The sequence below is a fragment of the Hemicordylus capensis genome, chromosome 2, assembly GCF_027244095.1.
Source record: "Hemicordylus capensis ecotype Gifberg chromosome 2, rHemCap1.1.pri, whole genome shotgun sequence".
NCBI classification, from domain to species: domain Eukaryota; kingdom Metazoa; phylum Chordata; class Lepidosauria; order Squamata; family Cordylidae; genus Hemicordylus; species Hemicordylus capensis.
The window spans coordinates 131,511,264-131,533,488 of record NC_069658.1 but is presented as its reverse complement, the minus strand read 5'-3'; the positions used below and the strand labels follow the sequence as shown (position 1 = coordinate 131,533,488).

Here is a 22,225-nt window from a genome sequence, read left to right as displayed (position 1 = left end):
CCACAAAACCCCAAGGCAATTGGACACTCCTCTGATTATTGGTGATTTTTAAAAGTATTTTTGAATTCCTCATAGGGAATAATTAGGATTGCAGCAAATGTAGAGCTTCACGTTGGGGGGGGAAGGGGTGTCCTAGAGTGGCATGTGGTGGGTGGTAGTTCCCAGGGTGGGCAAAGAAGCTATCAGAATTATTTGAAAGGAATAGGCAAAGGGCTGATTTTTAAGTGATTTTTGAAGTTTATGTGTCTTTAAGGTTAGCAACGAGAGTGGATTCATGATTTGTCATTGAAAACCTTATATGCTACCAAAGAATCTACACTCAGAACACTTCAGAAACAACAAAACCCAGTACCCCATGGGTTAGTAACCCATGGGGGTGGTTGGCACCCTCTTTGCACTAGACCACGACTAACTCTGGGCCACCCCAGAAGTGGCTTTAAGGTTTTTCTCTATAGGGAAGAATGGAGGTTTCAGCAGCCCCATAACCGCACTTGGGGGGTGCTGAGGTGGCCCAGAACGAGGGTGCTAACCACCTCCATGGGTTGCTAACCCATGGGGTACTGGGTTTTGTTGTTTCTGAAGTGTTCTGAGTGTAGATTCTTTGGTAGCATAGAGGTTTGCATGGTTGTTGGCACCCATGGGTGCTCCACAATAGGGAATAATGGGCTGGTTCGAGTCCCATTACACCCTATGATATATATATATTCTCATATATATAATTTTCAAAAATTCATAAAAAATCGTATGAGTGTCCGATTGCTTTGGGGTTTGGCTGGCAGGTACCCCTGGGTGCCAGCTACCACCCTACCCATTTTTGGATGTCCGAACCAGTTCAAACTGGTTTGAAATTGTTCAAATTCGAACCGAACCAGGGGGAGGTTCGAGCATAACCAAAACTGAACTACCCCCTCCTGGTTCGAATTCAAACCGAACCGGGCAAACCGGTTTTGTGCACATCCCTAGCAGAGGGCTGGATTCTTCACTTTCTCCTGCTCTCCCTAAACAAGTGATTGGTGCCATTGTGGAGCTGCACTCTAACAGGGCTACATGTGCACATTCCTGGCAGCTTTTATCACTCTGAACAGTGGGCACCGCAGCCTGGAGGCTTTACACACAGGACTTCTGCCCCGCCTCTCCTTTGGGAGAGAGTGTGTGTGTTCACACACCAGCTAAACTTACCACAAAGACCTGTTGAGATTCTTGGACCCACTCCACACACAAGTTGGGCTTTGTCTTGCAAATTCTAGCTTATCCCGAGGTATTTCTGGATTTTTAAAATGCTGGATTTAAGCTACTTTTTCTGAAAATGCCGGAACAAACAGGGAGAGGCACTGACGTAGAATCATGAGCATGATAAGAGGCATGCTCTCTTCAGAAATGCAGATATCTCTCTGCAGGGAGATTCCCCCCCCCCCTCATTGGCTAGAAGGAATACACGGAGCATGCCATGTGGACTTGCTTCAAAACAAAATCCAAGAGCAGAGGGGAGGGGCTGCTTCCCTCAATGCCATGAGTGTAGTTCGAAGTGGCTTCGCTCAACATTTACCCTGAAGCTTGAAGCCAAGTGCGAATAAGTCCTTGCTACTGCAGGCACATTAAAACTGGCTTGGGACTAGCATGTATTAATATTGAAATTATCAGTGCCATGTAGATTGAAAGTGGGGCCATACAGTAGGCTTCAGGGAAAGCCAGAGAGTCAAGGCTGCCCTTGGGGCCAATTGAATCTTGGCCAGCCTCTTCAAAACTGCCATTTGTGTACGCACAGACCTCCCAGCTGAGGGAAAGGGTGCCCCCTTGCTCCTCACAACTTTCTGGGGCTGATGATGCTCAGCTGGGAGCCTTGTAAGCCTCTCACTGCAGAACCAGGCTTAAAGATACATGTTCTTTAAAAACCACACAAAACCTTCAAACGCAACTACTAGCTGTTACTGTTAAAACTAAGTACATACCACTTTCCAACAAAGAAGCTCACGAAGTGGCTTACATAGCAAAAGCAGGCACATAGTAGGCCCGTAGGCTACTTGAAAGATGACCAAGGTGCTAAGCTCCACTGTAGTATACATCTTTGACAATCATGGAATTTTGATTTTATGGTCAGAATGTGGGTAGGAATCTCCCCTTGTAGATCAGGAGTGTCTCACTCCAGCCCGCCAGCTGCCATCATCCCTGACCACTGGCCATTGTGGCTGGCTGCGGATGGTGGAAGTGGTAGCCCAACAACAGCTGGAGTGCTGACGATGGGCACCCCAGTTGTCGATTAAGACATGAAGCTTCCTTATACTGAGTCAGGCCATTGCTTCCTCTAGCTTAGTATTGTCAGTGCTGACTGGCAGCAGCTCTCCAGCGTTTAGACAGGGTTCCTTTTTCTCAGTGCTACCTGGAGACCACAGGGATCGAATGTGGACCTTCTGCATGCAAAGCACAGGGTGGAGCAGGGACCGATGTCCCCTCCTCTGAAAGGTCAAAACTCTGCCAGGAGGAAGGGTCTATTTACCTAGAACAGTCAGGCCCACTCCACGGTGAACTGCAATGGCACCGATTTGGTCGGATACATTTTCCACCATTCAAGCATGGAGTCTGACAGACAGCTGTATTCAAAGACCACAAATACATATTATTATTCATTTACATTATGGCATACCCTTTATAGCTATTATAATTCTTCACATGGAGAAACTTCCAACTGTAAGCAAATTAGCAACTAGTTCTTCTGCACAGCTATGACTGTAGAACAAGTAGAGGCATCTTTTTTTTTTTTTTTTGAATTACGAATATTATATCTTAATGTTCTTAAATATATATAATCTACATAACTGATGAGTACTTCAGTTTTTTAAAAAGTGTATGTTTCCAGTATTTAGAGTGGATAGAAAAAATGAGAGAGAAGTTAATATAGCCTGCAACATGTGGAGCTTCTAACCGCGTAGACTATTCCACCCTTCGCTGTGGAGAAGGCCCTGAGCCCTCCATGACCCTGCTCTTTTCTCCTCATCTTTGTTTTTCTTTAATGTCTTGTGGTTCTCATCCTTCCTCAATACAGTTACATTGCTCTTCAGAAACACTGGCTCTTTCCTCTTTTTGCTGTTGAAAGAAGTAATATCCACTATCCACCATTTCCCAAAGCGATTTCTTTCCCAAAATAAGGTGGGAGCCATGACAGAAGGCAGCTCCAAGCTTCAGGTGTCCGCCTTCTCTGAAAAATTCCAAAGCAGGTAGATTTCTCTACCATTTCATCTCTGTTTGTTTCTGAGGAATGGAAAATATACACACATATATTGTCAACTAATCAAATACAAATATTAGATTTCGCAGTGGGGGAAATGCTTGACTAAGAAGCAGAAGCTTGCCGGTTGAATCCTCGCAGGTACTATATTGGGCAGCAGCGATATAGGAAGATGCTGAAAGGCATCATCTCATACTGTGCGGGAGGAGGCAATGGTAAACCCCTCCTGTATTCTACCCAAAGAAAACCACAGGGCTCTGTGGGCGCCAAGAGTCGAAATCAACTCGACGGCACACTTTACCTTTATTTGCAAAACAGGGCTTACTTATGCCTCTATGAATTCTCCCCATGCAGACTGGGATATAATGTTTGAGAGGAGGTTGTGGGTGCCTATTTCACTTGGACCTTGCTCCCATGCATGCTTATTTAGAAGCAAGTCTTTCTATGTTCAATGAGATTTACTCCCTAGTAAGCACATTTAAGATATTGGCCTTAATGTTACCACAACAACAAGAAGCTGCTGTTTATTTCCAGAAATAGACCTGTTAATGGCTGACTGTGGATATAAAGTGGATAAAAGACAGAAACACTATGAAAGTTTTTTATAAGTTTTATGAAATATCACAAAAACTCCTCTGTGTGTGTTTACTTGAATTGGATTTAATTTTGTGCTGCCTCTTTGGCCAACCTCCCGACCAGTCAGGCCAAGGGGCTTGTGCTGTTAAGTGCTGGACTTCAACAGTGGGGTGAGGAAACATCATGATTATGCATTACTGGAGAAGCCGGCGGGGGGGGGGGGGGCATTGCTGAAGGAGCTGGAGCGTGGGAAGATCTGAGGTGGCTAAGGCACAGTGCTGTGCTCCATCCTTCTCTGCTTTTACCCTCTCTTTTCGGTGGGTTTTCAGTCATTTTCCTGGGCTCCAGAACCCAACTCGCCAATTCCCATTGACTTAATTATCGTTATCCACAGTTTCGTTATCCATGGTTGTAGGCCAGAACGGAACCCCCGTGAATAATGAGGGCCTCATGTAGTGGGTTGTGCTGTGTTAGCAACATAGATATATAGAAAGCAGAGAAAAATACAAACCCCTAGAACTTCATGTTAAATTGAGATTTGGAAACAAAATAACCAAGGTGAACTAGAAGACACATTTAAAGCATCTCATCAAAAAAAGCTCTGGTGTGTTTTTTAAGTAGGAAAGAACTCAAAAATCTCACAATATAATTGATGTACTAAGCCAGCGTGGTGTAGTGGTTAGAGTGCTGGACTAGGACCGGGGAGACCCGAGTTCAAATCCCCATTCAGCCATGAAACTAGCTGGGTGACTCTGGGCCAGTCACTTCTTTCTCAGCCTAACCTACTTCACAGGGTTGTTGTGAAAGAGAAACTCAAGTATGTAGTACACCGCTCTGGGCTCCTTGGAGGAAGAGCGGGATATAAATGTAATAATAATAATAATAAATAATAATAATAGTAATAATAATAAAAAAAATACAGGTTTTGAAAAAGAGAAGTAAAACATTCAAGAGAGACCCTCATCAAGGCATCATCATACATTACATTTTAAAAGTGTAAATTAAGATATTTGAGGTGTATACCTAAAGTTTCAAAGAGGCAAACATTTCTCTTTGCATTTCTTACATATAAACTTGTCAAGAAGCTGGGATTACACAGTATACACCTGGTGGCAAAGCCAGGTTAGCCGCTACGTAACGTATGAAATGACCCTCAGCAAGATTAAAAGGCGAGGGGGCGGCTCTCTCTCTCTCTCTCCATTCATATATGGGTAGTTAATACAAAACCTAAACATTTACTGACACACATCTTTCTCTGAACATCAAAACCCACAAAGGAGCACGATTCTGGATCAGACAATTGGTCCTAATACTATCTACATTGCCTGGCAGTGGAGCTTTCCAGGAGTCTTTTGAAACCCTGCTGGAGATGCCAGGGATCAAATCTAGATCCTCCTGCATGCAAAATGTGTGCTCTCCTATCGAGCTCCAGCCCCACTGCAACGTAAACAGCTACACAACACGTTAAAAACCAACAATTGGGTTCAAACTCTTCCTGAGAAACCATTTTGAAGGACATATGGCTTTTCAGGCAGTAGTGATAAAGAAATACATTCTGGGTGGCACATGAAAATTTACTGAGAGACAGTTGTGTGATTTGACACTCCACCTTGGAAACACTATGCATTGACCATATTGCTGAAATGAGCCTTCTTAATATTAAAAATACTAGCGCTGATAAGACCATTTGCAGAAACAGCCTTGCGGGGAAACTTTGCTAGACCAAAAGAGAAAATCAATTTGTTTCAAAAATAAGATTGCAGCATCATCCCCCAAAGCTCCCTCGGAATAATTACATTGGGTTCTTTCAGACCCCTTTAGCACTAATCACAACAGATGCCTCTGATTTGCCAGATGCTGCTGCTCGATAGTGGGAAGGTACTAGGTTAAACCGGCTTACCCTGGTGGCAGCGTGACCCAGTCCATCCAGATGGGCAATCGCACTGGTAAGGAGCCACACAGCGGCCTCCATTCAGACAATGCAGGATGCAGATGGCTAAAGAGAAGACAGGAGATGCAAAAAAGGGGTAGGTGGGGTGAGAGACAAGCAATAAATAAATTAATACTAGGATAAGGAAACCTGAGTGCAAAACCCAAGAAGTAGAACCATCTAAAGTAAAAATGTCAAGGCTAATTATTCTGAACACAAGGAGAAATAAAGGAAACTTTGTGGCTGGAAGGGCTGCAAACACTTCAAATCAGCAATAGTACAACACTAGGGAAGGAACAAACTATAAAGGCAGAAAAGCCTTCAGGGTCTCAGGTAGCATTCCACCAGGAAAGTTAACAAACAGGATAAAGTTTTGCACCCATGAGAAACTCCTTAGGTCAAGTCACATGACTGTGAGAGTGGTGTTTCTCAGTCAGCCCAGGCTGATTTCCAGCCACAGCAACCTCTGCTAAGGTTCAGCATTTGTGCTCCTCCCATATGCTGAACTCAGCAGGATCAGTTTGGGCATGGCACTGCTATTGCAAGGAAGGCACAATACACAGCGATTTATTTTTATTTATTTTATTTATTATACTAGCTACCACAAAAAACTGTGCCTGTATATATGTGATTGTAATGGTGCATATGCAAATCAGCTGTAACACTTTGGTGCATGTACAGAGGCAAAACTACATGTCATGAAGGAGAGGCTTGAATGCATCTCTATCCAGGGCTGTCATCATCCCAGCAGCTGAGCATCCCCACTGCTGAGACCTGCCCTGGCCTCCTACTGAGGGTTGGGGCCCAGTCAGCAACTAGCAGTGCTGGCCGAGTGGGCTCCCTCTTCTTATGGTGGCAGTGGACACACGTTTCCCTTCATTCTTGGTGCGCCTGAAGCAGTAACAATAGCATTCCAGCTAGTGGTTGCTATCCATGCTTTACGTAGTGTCACAATGGGAGAGAGGGCCCACCAGAGGCCACCTTGAAGATGGCTTCCTCAAACCTAGAGGCCACCCTGTCTCCACCTTTTTGCAAATAGCATGTGTGGCGTGTCCAGTCTGGGTTGGGCTGTGATACAAGTTTAACCACACCATGGGCGGAGCAGGTATGTTTTTACTAATGGAGCAAAGAGAAGCTTTGGAGGGGGCAGTTTTAACCAGTAAATGGCATAAGGGGAGAGGGTTAAACTAGGCTCCCCTCAACTGCTATTTGCAAAAGCATTGAGAGAGTAGGATGCACTGATGTATCTCCATTGGTATGTGTAGTTTTATCCAAAGTATCTGCTGCTTGTGTAGTCTAGCTGCAACTTGGCTTGGCTTATTAAATCATGCTGCCTTTCTACAACTCCCAATAGCGCCTTAGCCATCAATCCACATTTATTTTATTTGTAAGATAATGAGGCTGTTCTCACAAGCAGCCAAGCCTGGGGGATACCCAGAGGCCGGGACAATGAGTCCTGCCTGCAGAGTGATCCGCCCTGATCTGCACTTCGTGGAGCAGAAGGGGTCATGTGGGAACACGCTCCTTGCTCCCACCAAGCAGGGATTGGGGGGGAAGGCAAGGTTTGCAAAGCTCTCCCCCAACCCCGTAGGTTGTGTGAATGGCCCAAATGTATTACTCTTGATTTAGAGGTATCATGAGATATGAGTTGGATAAATGCCGTCATCCTCACTACCACACTCCTTACAAACTAATGATGGCAGTTTTAAACCTCCTTTCTAGGATATTTCTACCCAAGCCAAGAAAAGCAGGAGCTTTGATGGATCTAGGCAGCTGTCTGTTCCTTTGCATATAAAAGGATGTTGGTATGTGAATTGGAGTGGCAGATCACAATGACCAGGAGCATAAAAAACGGTTCCTAAGTGTTGAAGTCTGGGTTCAGCATCCTTGTCAACACTTAGGCAAGGAAATGAGCTGTGACATATCAAATGCGGAGCCAGACTCTGCAAGGAGATGTGTGTCTGCCTCACCTCTGACTGAACTTCTTAAGCATATATATATAAAAAGAGAGAGACCTACAACACTGCTGTGGAAAATCCCACTCCACCTTTGGAAAAGTCAAATCAGCACAGATGATAAAGCTCTGAAAAAAACCCCACCTGATTTATCTGAATTGTAAAAACTGAGTGGCTTTAAGGATTTGGAATCATTTTTATCAAGGCTGTCACAGTAGAGGAAGTCCTGTAGCTCAGCAGAACATCTGCTTTGCCTTCCAGGTCCAATCTCTGCGACCAGTTATTGGCTGACATCCAGACTCAGTTACTCATGAGCCACCCCCCTAAAGTTAATATGGCATGTTAGTCATGACTACAATGTCCCATTCATTTCAGTGAGATGACTCATGAGTAATTTAGTCTTTAGTAATTTAGTTAGCAGCCGGGGCAGACAATACTGACTCAGTAGAAGCAGTGTCCTATGTCAGTAAGCTGTCAGAATGAGGGGGCATCGTATTTTGGGCGATGGAGGGGGGGAAGCTGTCTATGAACAACAGGAAGCTTGCACCAAAATTTCCTAAGCGGTTGGCATGTGTTGCTTGCATATCGCCGTACTTCTCAACAATGGCAAAGGCTACAACATTACCAGAAACAAAACTGTTGAGAGCTTCAGGAATTGCAGGATATCATACCAGCCTCTTGCCATTCACTGTTCTGGGTGAATGGCAAGGAGCCACTCTGCAACCCCTCACTGGCCCTGCCCCTGGGTGGAAGCCAGTGCTGATGCCACCCCACCCCTTCACTGGCCCCATCCTCCCATTCTTTGCCAGGCCAGCCGCTGCTCTTCCCCCTTGTGCCAGTCTCAACTGATGGGGGTGCTCTGCTGCTGATTGCTGTGTACATAGCACAAGGCAGCATGGAGATGCCTGTGGCAGCACCAACCCAGCCCTCCCTCCCTCCCTCTCCTGTCTCTTCCACCCAGCACCAAACTGGTCCAGAGACAAAGTGGACAAGTTTGAAGCCAGGAAGGGAGAGCAAGAGTGTGAGAGAACACTGACGCTAGCTTTGCAGTGCAGCGGTAAAGGGAAAGCTGACATCAGCTCTCATTCTCTCTCCCCCGCCCCGCCCCCACCCAAGCATCAAACTTGTCCGCTTTGTCTCTAGACAAGCTGGAGGAAAGAGGCAGGAGAGAGACAGAGCACTGGGCCAGCACAGAAGACCGGCCAGCCAGCATTGCCCAAGGGATGGTCCACCCTGCTTTGCACCATGTAAACAGCTACACCCCAGTAGCTGAAGTTGGCACAAGGAAAAGGAGTGGTGGCCAGTGCTTGGAGGTGGAGTGTGGGGTCAGCGAGGGACAGCGTGTGAAGGAGGGAAACAGGCATCATCTGCAGATCTGAGGTGAGGGTGTCAGCAGACAGGTGAGATGATGGCTGCGGCTGGGGGTGAGCCGGGGTGTCTGCACTCATTGCTACCTGGTGCAATTACCACCTGAGGCTGTTGTCTCATGGAAGAGCGGCCCCTGGCAGGTGAAAATTTCACTAGAAAGTGCAGAATCTGGATTTCCGGTTCAAAATCGGTTCTCTTTTTCAGAATGGTGAAGGTCTTATTGGTGTTCCTAAACCGTGGTTTGTTGGGTCATCTGCACCAGCCCAATAGAAAATAACATCGTACATTGCATTTCCTGTACAATATTAGTGACTGAACAGTTCCCTTCCCTCCATATGAAAGCATGCCATCTCCATTTGCCTTTTCAGCTAGAACACTGAGTGCACCTGACTGATCTCTTTCAACTGCCTGCCTTTGTTTCATTCTCTGAAATGCAAATTCAGGCTCAGGTTTTACATCCTCTCCTAGCCTGTGCATAATCAGTTCAGCTGAACACTAAAATGCTAGCGAATGAGGATGGTGTGCACCAGATGCTTATGATACGTTTATTTTGCTGCTCTGCACATTTGAATTGATTTAGGTTTGTGAAGGCTGAACTGTTGTGCCTATATATTTTATTTGATTAGGTTTAGTACTATTAGTGACTGTCATTCTACTATAGATAGATTATTATTATTATTGGGCTTTACATAAAGTAGCATGGATTAATAATACCGCAGAGTAGCAAGGAGTTGCTATCTAAGTTTCTCATTCACAATATTTGGATTGATTCTGACAAATTCCAAAGGAGAACAGGAAGTCTGAGTATATGGTTAATGGGCTTATACAATTCTGATTGCTTGAACAGGAAATCTGAAGAAACCAGAGTTGCATACACACACACACATAATTTTAGCAATGAAACTGCTGTGGAAGTGCATATATGCATCATCTTCTCTCTCAGATCAAGTTCTTGGTAAGACCTTTTTTTCCTAGTTAGCAGAAGAAACCAGATTAACACAATGGTGTTTGGCAAAGCCACATCCCTGACTTAGAACAGTTTTTCAAGAGCTAATTTTTTTTAAAAGCTACTTGGGATTTCCTGACTGGGGGATTTCCTAGTCATTCACATGATCAGGTGGGTGGGGGTGGGGAGGCTGGTCCAACTCACCCTCCCCCAGACCATCATTGCAATGTTGCTGTGCTCCCAGACGATCTGTGCTGCATGGCACAGTGTGGACCTCCGGAGGCTGGGATGACGCCTCCCACCCTCCAGATATCCTACAATGCACCGCATGACATGCACAGTGCATTGGGGTTCCCCTAGCTTGGGGATTCCCCAGTCTCTGTGTCTGCTAGGGCTGAATGCAGCCCCAGCGCACACACAATTCTGGAGTCTGGGTTAAGGGCTCACCCAAACTGGGTTAAAAAGCTGGGCTAGGCAGTGCTGCACTGCTGGGATTGGACCCTGGGACCCTGGGACTGGACCCTGGGATTGGACCCTGGCAGTTCTCACATGCAGCCTAACCCAGGCTAGGCTTCTATAGACTGGGCTAGGCTGTGCGTGAGAACAGCCTCAATTTGCTTTTTAAAAAAGCACCAAACAAAATTTGGTTAGATAAACGTGCAAGGTGCTTGGAGGGAAAAAAACACACCACCAAATAAAGCAAAGTGGGTGTCTGCCTGAAGCATAGAGGGCGGAGAAAAGAGAAAGAGGCAATCAGCATTCAGTCTGAAGGCTGTGAGGAGTGAAGGTGGAAGGGGAGGGCAAAGCAGAGCTCATCTGCAGCACAAATCCCACTCTTGTTTCCGTTTCAAGTATGTCTTTACGCAGCCTGGAGGTTCTCAAAATGTTCTGTGCTGTTTCTTTTTCAAAGCTCAAGCCCCATACTTTCTGTAAGAGTTGTTCTGGTGACATGGGAAGTAAAAAAGGATGCCATTAAATGCCACAAAACCAAAACCAAAGAATGTGCTCAGCTTCCATTCCTAATTTGTAGTGAAGGTGGCTGGATGCAGCCAGCCAATGTGAGTCAATAAGACAATCAGGATCAGGAAATCCACTAGTCTACTAGTCTGTGATGAGTGGAAAAAAGATGGCTGATGAGTAAAATAAAGTCCTGACCAGTAAAGAACCAACTATCTTGATGAATAAAATATTTTATCTGGCTGGTGAACTGAACCAACATTTCTTGACCTCTGCCTATAATGCTTGAGAATTTAGTCCAAACGTGTCCTAGGCATTTGGTTTCTGACCCCATATTTCTAAGATCAGTGTTTTAGTCCCACACAACTGGGCAAAATCATGTTTTCAGTCCTTTTGTGTGCTGCTCAGAGTCATTTTTTTCACTAGTACGTTTAAACCAAATTAATTCTGACTAATGAACTATCCCAGTATGGCCAGTGCATAATAAATGAGGGGCTCATCCATAGTGTGAAGTAGAGAGTTGTGGGTTTGTATTTGGAGACTCTGGTTCAAATCTCTGCTCACCCATGAAGCTTGCTGGGTAACCGGGGAAAAGTCTGTGTGTCAGCCTAACCCGCCTAGCTGTGCTGTTGTGAGGGTCAAAAATGTTCATCAGAACTCTTTGGAGAAACAGTGCATTGCAAATATAAATTGTTATTTTGTTGATAAACATTTTAAAAATGATAAACAAAAAGCCTCAAAGACAAAAACAAACCCCAACCACAACCAACCAACAAACATAACACACTGATAAGTGCACTGTTGTTAGGCAAAAGTACATACGCTCTTCGCAGAGACGTCCCATCCACCCCTCTGGACAGGAGCATGCATTTGGTCGCTCACAGATGCCACCATTCTGACATGGAAACCGACAAATTGCTGGAAAAGGGAACAGCATCAAGTCAGAATACGAGAGAGTTAAATGGAGAGTCAGATCCGAGCTACAGAACTGAATATATGCAAAGTACCTGTGGCACTAGGAGTTTTATAAACGAGGCAAATGTATGAAATGATAAAAGACAAAACTTCCCTTGTTTGTAAGGATTATATCTGGCACAATGTAGTGGGGTTAAGAACCTGAGTTACTAGCTAGGAAGTCTTCAGTTCAAATTTTATCTCAACCACGAATTCATCATGAGGCGTTTGCCAAGTCACAGTCTCAGCCTGTATACCCATGTGTAATATGGCAATGATAATACTAGCGTATCTTGCAAGGTTGCTTTAAAGGTTACTCAGGTAATACAGCTGAAGTGCTTGGAGCAACTAGGAAAAGCATGAACAATGTAAGTATTTATGATGATGATGTTGGCTGAGGCATGAGTGTGAAAGCACATGTGTGTACTATACTGCCCTCTTGTGGATGCAGTGTGACTTTATTGCAATAATCTTCAGTAAATTAAAAAAAAATACTCAGGCCACCTTCACACATAACCACAAATCAGGGGCCCAATGGACACGCAGTTTGCCCCCACTCCCCCCGCTGTGCTCCCAGATGATGCCAATCTGCAGTCTGGGAAACTGCAAGCTGGGAGGAACTGGCCATGCAGGCGGCGCGGTCCGCCTTTGGACTAGAAGGTGCCGCTTTCTGACCTGAGGTTTTGGCGGTGAAACTCAAGTAAAACTGAAGGTTCCAATACAGGCTTGGAGTCAAAAACCTCAGGTCGCTTTTTTGACGGAACTGCGGGTTCCCACATTTGGACGACCACAGACCTGAGCCTATGGCATGGTTGCCTCCAGTTTGGCATGATGTCCGACGGTGGCCTCAGTGTGTGAGCACCACTACCATGTCTGCACGCCCCCACCCACAGCCCAAAACAACCAAGCAACCCTGGTGCTTGACTGAAATGAACAAACAAACAAGCTTAATGATGAATCTCACCTATCGTGCATGCAATATTGGGGAAACTGAAAGCTACAAAGCGCTGTTTCCCAACACAGGGGTCAGCATGGGCATTTGGCTGGCTCTTGGCCAGTGCCAAGTTGGCTGACTTCCAATGGTGGCCCTGCTCAGAAACAGACCAGACAAGTCCGGTTCAGGATTATGATTCTCACACTTAAGACCCAAAGCAGTGCTTTTAATTATAACCTATCAGTGAATATGTGCTTTTGGATTAGAATATATCTTGAAGGCCTAGGACATTTCTTAATACCACTGGCGCTAAAGGTGTACATGATCTGTGTGAGTCATTGATGCTGGCTTCTTTCATGTCCTTCTGATGTAGGCCCTTCAAAGGTTTAGGCACTGGAGGTCTTTTGTTAGGCAAATAGCCTGCATTATTTATACAGCACTTCTAAAATAAAATCACCCCACTCTGACATGAATCAAGAGAACACAGACCTTTCCTGCCATTTATGCCTTTGGTCCCCTGCCCATCATCCATTTTTGGGCAGCAAGAAGAGAATTAATTATAGACAATATATAATAGATACAGAATTCTTAAATATGGGGCGGCGGGGCGGGGGGGGGGCACACCACACTACACTTTAACTTTGGTAAATGCTCATTATTTGCTGGAGATGTCCACACACTGTCCAAGAGCAAACAGAGTGCAAATGTATTGTGATGGTGGGCAGGCCAGCAGAAGACTGTCACATACAGCACAGAAGTCTTCTCATTGTGCATGCTGTGATATTATTATAGCAGCCACTGATGCCACCACTCACAATGGCCAACATATGTAGTGCACAGAATTCTGCTTTTTCTTGATCAGCCTTAAAATTGCCTGGCATACATGGAACTAAGTTATTCTATCAAAATCCTATTAGGTCTGCCAGCCTGCAATGTTCAGGACAAAGCTGGCAAATTCCAGAAACATATGGATGGCAACAGGGAAAGGCTAGGGCAAGATATAATATCCTGGCTTGTCAATTTTGGTCAGTATCTTAGTCAGAGTCCTCCTCAGATGTCTATTAGAGAAATGGCTGCCTGCCTTTTCTGAGCGCCTATTTCAGAGCCCATATAGCAAAGGATGTGAGAGTCAAATTTGGGGCTCACAGTAGAGGTTTCTGTAACAATAACAAATTGTGAGGTGTGCACATGCTATATGAACGGTGTTTCTGATTAGTTCAACAATTGCTTTTACTGAAGAATTTTGTTCTCTAACTGTGGTTTGGGGTATCGGGGGAGGTCATGAGACACGTGTAAGCAGTTGCAGGTAGGGATGTGCATGAACCAGTTCAGAGGCCCTTTTACGGACCTCCAAATCAATTTGAAGGTCCGGCAATTTGGACAGTTCAACGGCGGGTGTGTGTGTGTGTACATTTAAGGAGCAGGGAGAGTGCTCTTACCCCTCCCCCTGCGTTTCCCCAACCAGCACTGTCTTCAAAATTGCTGGTGCAGGGCATCAGCGTACCCTTTTGCTGCCCTGGTCAGCATCAAACCGGAAGTGGCTGGTGCGCATGTGCATGTCGCACACCAGCTACTTCCGGTCTGACGCTGACTGGGGCGGCAAGAGGGTATGCTGCCTTCCCGTGCTAGAGATTTTGAAGACAGTGCCAGTGGGGGAATCGTGCGGGGTGGTGGTGGGGAGAGCACCTTCCTTGCTCTTTAAATGTAACACCCCCACCCCTGCCATCGAACGAGCCATCTGCGGTTCTGTGCACATCCCTAGTTGCAGGTGACAGAACACCATTGCTGAAAGACAGACAGTGGCTGGTGGTGGTCTTCCCCCTCTTTGAGACCAGAGTAGGCACTCTGCCATCAGCAGCTGGAGGGTGCAGTTGGCCGGCTCCTGATCTAGAGCCACCTGGTAGACCCTATTCTTAGGCAGGAAAGTGTGGCTCGCTATTTGGGAGGAACTGAGGAGCACACCTGCTAAATTCCAGACAGGAAACCATATGTTAGTCTGCTGCATCAAAGACAACAAAAGCCTTGTGGCATCTTAAAAACTAACCAACGTATTGTGCCATAAACCTTCATGGGATAGAGCCCACTGTCAGATTAATCTGAAATTGTATATATCTGATAGACGGCAGTGCTCTGGACCATGAACGCTTATGCCACAACACTTTTATTAGTCTTTAAAGTGCCACAAGACTCTTTACTACTTTTATGGCTTCTATAATAATCTTAAACACACCCTCACCCTGATTCACAGATTCTTGTGTGTAGCTGCAGGATACCCACCTTTGCATACAAAAATATCCACACTCAACTGCCAAACAAAATATCTGGCATAGGTTTTGTTGTGAGTGTTAGGGAAAATATTCTGGAAGTTAGAGTAAGCTTACAAGGGGGCCCCTGGCTGAAAATGTTCAAGAAATATTTGGTTGGGATGCAATGGTGATTTACTGAACTATCCTGAGAAAATTAAGGTCTGACTGCCATAATTATGGTCTGACTGCTGTTCTGCTTCATGCTTCACTGCATAAGCTTTCATGGATCTTCATCTCTCCCTCAACACAATAAGGTTGTTCACGGGACCATTTTATCTGGGGCCAGGGAGGGCTGGGGGAAGGCAAGATGGTTCCTACCTTTCCCCACATGACTGCTGCTCCTGCGCTGCTTGCCACATGCACTGCGTGAGAAGTGAGGTACACAAAAAAGTGAGTTTTCGTGAACCACCTGGAGCCTCTGGAGTCATGTGGTATATAATTTTTTTTTAAAAAAACACACTTCCAGTCATGTGAATAACCGTAATATCTAGTTGAAGACAACATGTGGTATCATGTAATCACACTGTGCATTGTCTGTTCCACCCCTGACAGCCAATAATGTAAAGCAGGGGTGAGGCTTATATAAAGCATGCTGACACCTTGTCTTTAGAACTCTCCCCACAAGCATCTCGGACAAGCCATTTCAAGCAGGTGGCAAAAACTTGGCTATTCCACAAAGCCTTTAATTACGGATTTCAGCTGGTGAACTGACTGGCTGCTGTTTTATGGACCCCCCCCCCGATGTTATCGCTCTGATTTGGATGTCATTGTTTTATTGACTGTTGTTAGCTGCCCTGGGAGGACTTGCACTAAAGGGAGGGATTTAAACATCTTAAATAATTAAAGAGTTCAGTTAAAGAATCAGATAACAAATTATCACATACTGTGTGTATTTCAGATTTTAGAGAACAAGATACCACTTGTAATAGATGTAATATCTTACCCTTGGCTGTTCTGTTCAGGAAGTACCGGAACACTCCTTATAATGAAAGGTTATGCCCATGTGATCTAAGCACAGTGGAGTTGACTGAAAAACAGGTTGCTCACCTGTAACTGATGATCTGGTAGTGATCCGTTGATATCCATTAGAATGGGTTCTGCGCCTGCGCGGAAGCCTCTCGGTGTCAAGCTCTACAGCTCCTTTTCGGCACCTGCACCCACCCCACATGACCACGTGGCTATTTAAGGCGGGAGGAAGCGCAGTCACCTCAGTTCCTTGGAGACTGCCGAAGCAGCCGAGTAAGCAGGTAAGTTCTACTATAGCGAGGTAAGTACTACTGCGGAGGGGAGGTTTGGGAGGGTCTAATGGATATCAACTGATCACTACCAGATCATCAGTTACAGGTGAGCAACCTGTTTATCTGGGTCGTGATCCGTCGATCCTTAGAATGGGTGTTTAATTAGCTCCATAAGGAGGAGGGAGCAGTAGAGTTATTGCACCCTTTTGATGACACCTCTCCCAAAATTCGCCTCTGCAGCAGACCGCAAGTCTATAGCATAGTGCTTTACAAATGGTTGCTCAGAAGACCATGTAGCAGCCTTGCAGATGTCTTGAAACGAAATGCCAGACAGGTGAGCAGCCAAAGCACCATAAGCTCTCGTGGAACGTGCCTTGATGGTTTTTGGCAGTTGAACCTTTTGTAGAGAGTATGCCAACCGGATGGCTTCGACAATCCAGTGTGAAAGCCTCTGCCTAGACAACGGCTGTCCTATGTTCGCTCCTTTATAGGCGATGAACAGTCTCCTTGACGAGCGGAAAGGCTTAGTCTTGGAAAGGTAACAGAGAAGCGCTCAGCGTACATCCAGGGAGCGCAGGGCCTTTTCCAATGGAGTAGTCAGCGACTTAAAGAAGGTAGTAGCACCACGTCTTGATTGATGTGGTAGTCCGCCACAATTTTAAGCAAAAATGTGATATCCGGTCAGAGGAGAACTTTATCTGGGTAGAACCGGGCATAAAGGACATCCATTTGAAGGGCCATGAGTTCACTCACCCTGCGAGCCGTGGTGATAGCTACTAAAAAGGCTGTTTCCAAGGATGCCAGCTTCACCATTGCGGAATGCATGGGTTCGAATGGTGGTTCAGTTAATGCAGAAAGGACTAGCGAGATGCTCCACTGTTCAAGAGGTTTTCGGATGGGAGGATACAGATTGGTGAGGCCTTTCAGGAAGCTCTTACATGAGGGATGGGAGAACACTGTTTTTCCATCCCATCCTGGATGGTGAGACAAAAGTGCAGCCAGGTGGACCTTGATCGACACATTTGATAGATTTTCCGATTTCAGAGTGGTCAAATAAAGCAGGACCTCATGGACAGAGGCCTCCTTAGGGCGGAAAGCATGGCGAGAAGCGTAGATAGCAAATCTTTTCCATTTGCTAGCATAGTTTTTTCTTGTAGATGGCTTACGCTGATTCGGCATGATTCGCTTCAGCAGTCGATCTTCCACGCTGTCAGTTGTAGAGTGAGCACTTCCGGATGTAGAAGGCGCCCGTTTTCCTGAATCAGGAGGTCTGGATGGTTTGGAAGTCTCCAATTAAGTTGCAGCTAGTTTGAGTAGATGTGGAAACCATGCTTGGTGGGGCCACCAAGGCGTGATCAGGATGCTCACAAGAGCTGCTCACAAGAGACAAAAGGGGGAACATGTAAATCCACAGTTCCGACCAGTCCATCTGGAAAGCATCTCCCAAAGGCTGGGGTTCATGGCCCGCTCTTGAGCAGAACAGAACATTTTGTGTCCTGTGCTGTAGCAAATAAGTTGACCTCCGGGTGACCCCAGAGCAGGAATATCTTGTGCAGGTATGTGTCATTCAATTCCCACTCATGTCGGGTTTCCGTCGACTGAGGCCATCCACCAGTATGTTGTCTGCACCCTTGATGTGGATGGCTATTGGGGTGATGCTGTTCTTGATACACCAATGCCAGATCTGAATGCTCAGGGCACACAGCAACCTGGAGACTGTTCCGCCCTGCCTGTTCAGGTAGGCGATGGCAGTAGTGTTGTCCAAGTGAAGTTGTACTACCCTCCCTCTTAGCATCGGGAGGAAGGCTTTCATGGCTTGGTAAACCACCAGTAATTTCAGGAGGTTTATGTGGAACTGGCGTTGGGAGCGGGTCCAGAGGCTTTGTGCCACTGTGGTATTGCAATGACCACCCCAACCCTGGAGCAAAGCATCTGTCGTGACCCACACTGATGGGGCCTGTGCTTGAAAAGGTATTCCTCTGAGCACGTTGAGCCGTCCTGTCCACCAAGGGAGGGATCATAGGATTGGTAGAGGTAGACGTAGTCACTTCTCTGGGCTGTCTCTGTTTAGGCAAAAGGAATACAGGAACCACAGCTGAAGCTTTTGCATTTTCAGCCGGGTGTAGTGAACAGTTGACTTGCAGGAGGCCCTCAGGCCTAGCAGACATTGTGTTTGGCACGCTGTTTGTAAGGGATTGAGTTGAAACTCCTGAACCATTAGTGCTATGGTCTGGTAACATTCCTCTGGCAAGAACGCTCTCCCCGCATCTGCATCTAATACTGCACCAATGTAAGATATGATGGATCCTGGGGTCAGGTGAGACTTCTTCCAGTTGATTTGTATTCCTAGGTCTCGGAGAAGGTCCAGCATGTACTGAATCTGCAAAAGTAACTCTTTTTTTTTGTCTCTGGATGTCAGCAGCCAGTCGTCCAATTAGGGGAAGAGTTTCAGGCCTTTTGTCCTTAAGTGAGCCACTACCACCGCCATACACTTGGTAAATACACACGGTGCAGTGCAGAGACCGAACAGGAGGACTTGATATTGATATATTGACGTTCCTACTGTGAACCTCAGGTACTTTTGGTGGGACGGTCGAATCCCTATATGAAAGTAGGCATCCTTTAAGTCTAACGTCACAAGCCAGCGCTCTTGATGTAGCCGTGGTAGGATGTCCTGCAACGTCGTCATCTGATACCTCTTCACTTGAACGAACTTGTTGAGATGCCTGAGGTCCACGATCAGTCGCAAGCTGCCATCTCTTTTCGGGACTTGGAAGTAATGGGAGTAAAATCCCTCCCATCAACCTGCCCATTGCACCGGGACTATTGCTCTCTTGTGCAAGAGCTCCCTCATTTCTTGCAGTAAAGCCGGAGTTGCTCTCATAAAGCGAAGGCCCCTCAACTGCGGGCATTTCTTGAACTCTATTGCATAGCCTGATGTGATAATGTTTAAGACCCACTGGTCTGATGTTATGTGGCGCGCCATGTTAACGCATGACTTGCCAATCTGATGTTCTTGTTGGCTAGTAGAAACAGCCGGTTGATGGTGTAGGCCGAGTGCTTGACCTCCTTGATGTTCTGGGAGGGAGAGCAATAGAGATGGATGGTGTGATGGGCTATCCTGTATCTCAGGGTTGTTGTTTGTTGCCCTCTGCCTGTTTCCCGGATGCACAGGGATGCACGGGGGCAATAGTAGGATCTTTGCTTGATAGGGTATGAAGTTGATGCCAAAGATGTGAACGTCTTGGCCGTGAATTTTGATTTCTTCATTTTTTTCCATTGTTGAATCTGTCTCCTCTGAGAAAAGGCCCTTGCTATCGAACGGTAGACCCTCTATCTTATCTTTCATGTCCTGATGCAGGGATGCGGATCGCAACCAGGCATGATGACGGAGGGTAATCACAGTGGTGACAGACCTAGATTCTGACTCTGCTAGGTGCTTTGCAATGCTCGATTGTTGACACGTGAGGTCCCCTGCTTTCTGTAATGTTTTCTGGAACCGTACCTTGAGCTCTTCAGGAGACAACGTATCAATGTCCTTTTCTAAATTTCCCCAAATGCAGTAGCTGTACTTTGCCATGCAAGCTGAGTAATTAGCCACTTTGACCGAAAGACAAGAGGTGGAGTATAACTTTCTCCCCATGACGTCTAATTTTCTGCCCTCTTTATCCACCGGGGTGGTGCGTCGTTGACCTGACCTGGACGTGGTCGCACAGTCAATGACCAACGAGTTTGGAACAGGGTGTTTGAATAGGTAGTTATTATCCTGTTCTTGTACCCTGTAAAGACCCTCTAACCTTTTGGATGTTGGTGTGGACGTGTGCGGAACCTGCCAGGCGCACTGAGCGGCATTTGAAATGATGGGCAGCAGAGATAGAGCTACTGGTTGTGTCGACTGGGACCGGGCCATGAAATTGTAGACCGGGTCATCAATGGTCTTGACTTGTGACGATAAATCTAATCCCAAGGCAGCAGCCATCTGTTTAACATGAGAGTGGTGCACTATTAATTATTCCGTCGGTGAGACGTGGGACGGTGTGGCCACATCGGGTGAGGGGTCAGCTTCCACAGTTTCCGTGTCAGACTCAAAATCGGAAGAGCTATGGTGGCTGTCATCTGACACAATCTCAGAGGGAGAGTGGTGTGAAGGAACCTTGCCTGGTGATTCTATCACCGGGGATGTGTGTGTAAAGGTGGGTCCTCCGTTTGGACAGCTACTGTAGTGACCTGTTGTATGGTTTGTGTTGACCGTGTAGATGTAGGTAGTAGAGTTTGCGTGGAAGCGTTGGAAAGCACCAGTTTTGATGGAGGAGGGGTTCCCCCTTTAGAGAGTGGACGGATTGGTAGGGCGGTGGTAGCTCGAGGCCAAACTTGATCCTCATTGTAGTCACAGGCCATTCCTGGCAAAGATGCGCCAGGTAACGCCATCTCATTAGATGGGGATACCCTGTGACTGAACCCGCAGGTGTGCCATGGAGCCGCAGTGGATAGTTGTGTAGCAGACAGTAATTGTGGGTTGGAATGTGGAGCGTCTTCATCCGAGCGCGGAAAGCCTTGAAATGTAGAAGGAGTGTTAGCTGCAGAGTCCAACATTGTCAGAAGAGACTGTGTTGTTCCCGGGTCCAAAGCCGTGCCCAAAGCCGTGCCCCCCGTATCTGAAACGTCAGCCTCCTCCACTGCGAACGTCAGGGGAGCCCAGAATCGAAGTGTAACAGCAGTAATATTTGTCGGTGTGTTCAATGCCAAAGGCTGGGCTCTGTTCCCCGATGTCGAAGGGGACCGTATTGGGGTCAGTGCTGGTTGTAAATCTCAGAGACTTGGTACTGGCAGAGTAAGGATCGGAGTAGAAAGCACTTCTTCAATTGTTGATGTTGATGCCTTCATCGACACCGAGACTGATGCCGACGCGGCGTTTGGAGCACTTGATGTTGAGGTTTCTCTGGGTGTTGAGCTTGGCTTTGGTGTCAGTAGTCCAGCTTGATGCGCTGCCGTCGATGCCGAGGTGGTCGATGCAGAGGGCCCAGTTTGTTGAGTCATCATCAATGCCAAAGGGGTGGTCGATGTCGAGGGCTTCGATATCGACACAAAGACCACCTCCTGAATGGACTTCGGCGACGGAGTCGAGCCCGAAGTTAACAGTTAACAGCTGCCGCATTTTTGCGGTGGGCCCTTCAGTAGCCACCATTTTCTCACCTGACCTTTTTGAGATTTATGGGTTTTCAAGGAGGGCAACGGGGTTTTAGACTGGGTGGAAGCCAGGGCCCCCAAGCCATGAGCCTGAGGCGATTTATTCGATGCAGACGAAGGCGCTGCCAAAACATCTTCGTATATCGCGGCCCTCAAACGGAGTTCTCGATTTCTCCGGGTTTGTTTTGAGAACGATTGGCAAAAATTACAGGGGGACGTAACATGCGCCTCACCCAGACAGAGCAAACATAAACTATGTGCATCTTGTGAGGGCAATTTAACCTTGCATTTCTTACAACGTTTAAAAGTCTTTTTTCCTTTCGGGGTGTCCATATCTACAAGTTAGTCCATTATTCACAAATACTTGGTCGTTAGTCAGTCTGAAGTCAAAGCCAGGTAGCAGTCCAATCAATTTGCCAAACAAAATCGTTTAAGAGTAGACAGAAATGGTAAGCAATCCAGGGTTATTCTCCAGTAAAACAGTCCGATCAAGTGGCAAAACAGAATTGCAAGGCAGAAGATTAAACAAGAAGTCCAAGTTCAGAAGTCCAGAGAAGACAAAGAATAGTAGAACTTTCTTAAGATTTAAGGAACCAGAACAAGGAGCCGTAGAAACCAAGTGAACCGATCGCTACGGCGGTCACAAAGGAA

The 22,225-nt window shown here is 46.3% G+C and overlaps 1 protein-coding gene across 6 annotated transcripts in view; it reads right to left on the bottom strand.

Annotated features, from left to right (window-relative positions):
• Positions 1-22,225, bottom strand: part of SVEP1 (sushi, von Willebrand factor type A, EGF and pentraxin domain containing 1) — a 249,175-nt gene that overhangs the window by 5,607 nt on the left and 221,343 nt on the right. For all 6 annotated transcript variants that reach the window (XR_008316279.1, XM_053296613.1, XM_053296612.1 and 3 more), the window contains 3 exons: positions 11,778-11,873; positions 5,700-5,795; positions 2,495-2,588 (listed from right to left, as the gene is read on the bottom strand). Coding sequence is in view for 5 of the 6 variants with exons in the window: in XM_053296613.1 (XP_053152588.1) it covers positions 2,495-2,588; positions 5,700-5,795; positions 11,778-11,873 (286 nt within the window). In the remaining variant the exon portion in view is untranslated. The remainder of the gene's footprint in view (positions 1-2,494; positions 2,589-5,699; positions 5,796-11,777; positions 11,874-22,225) is intronic.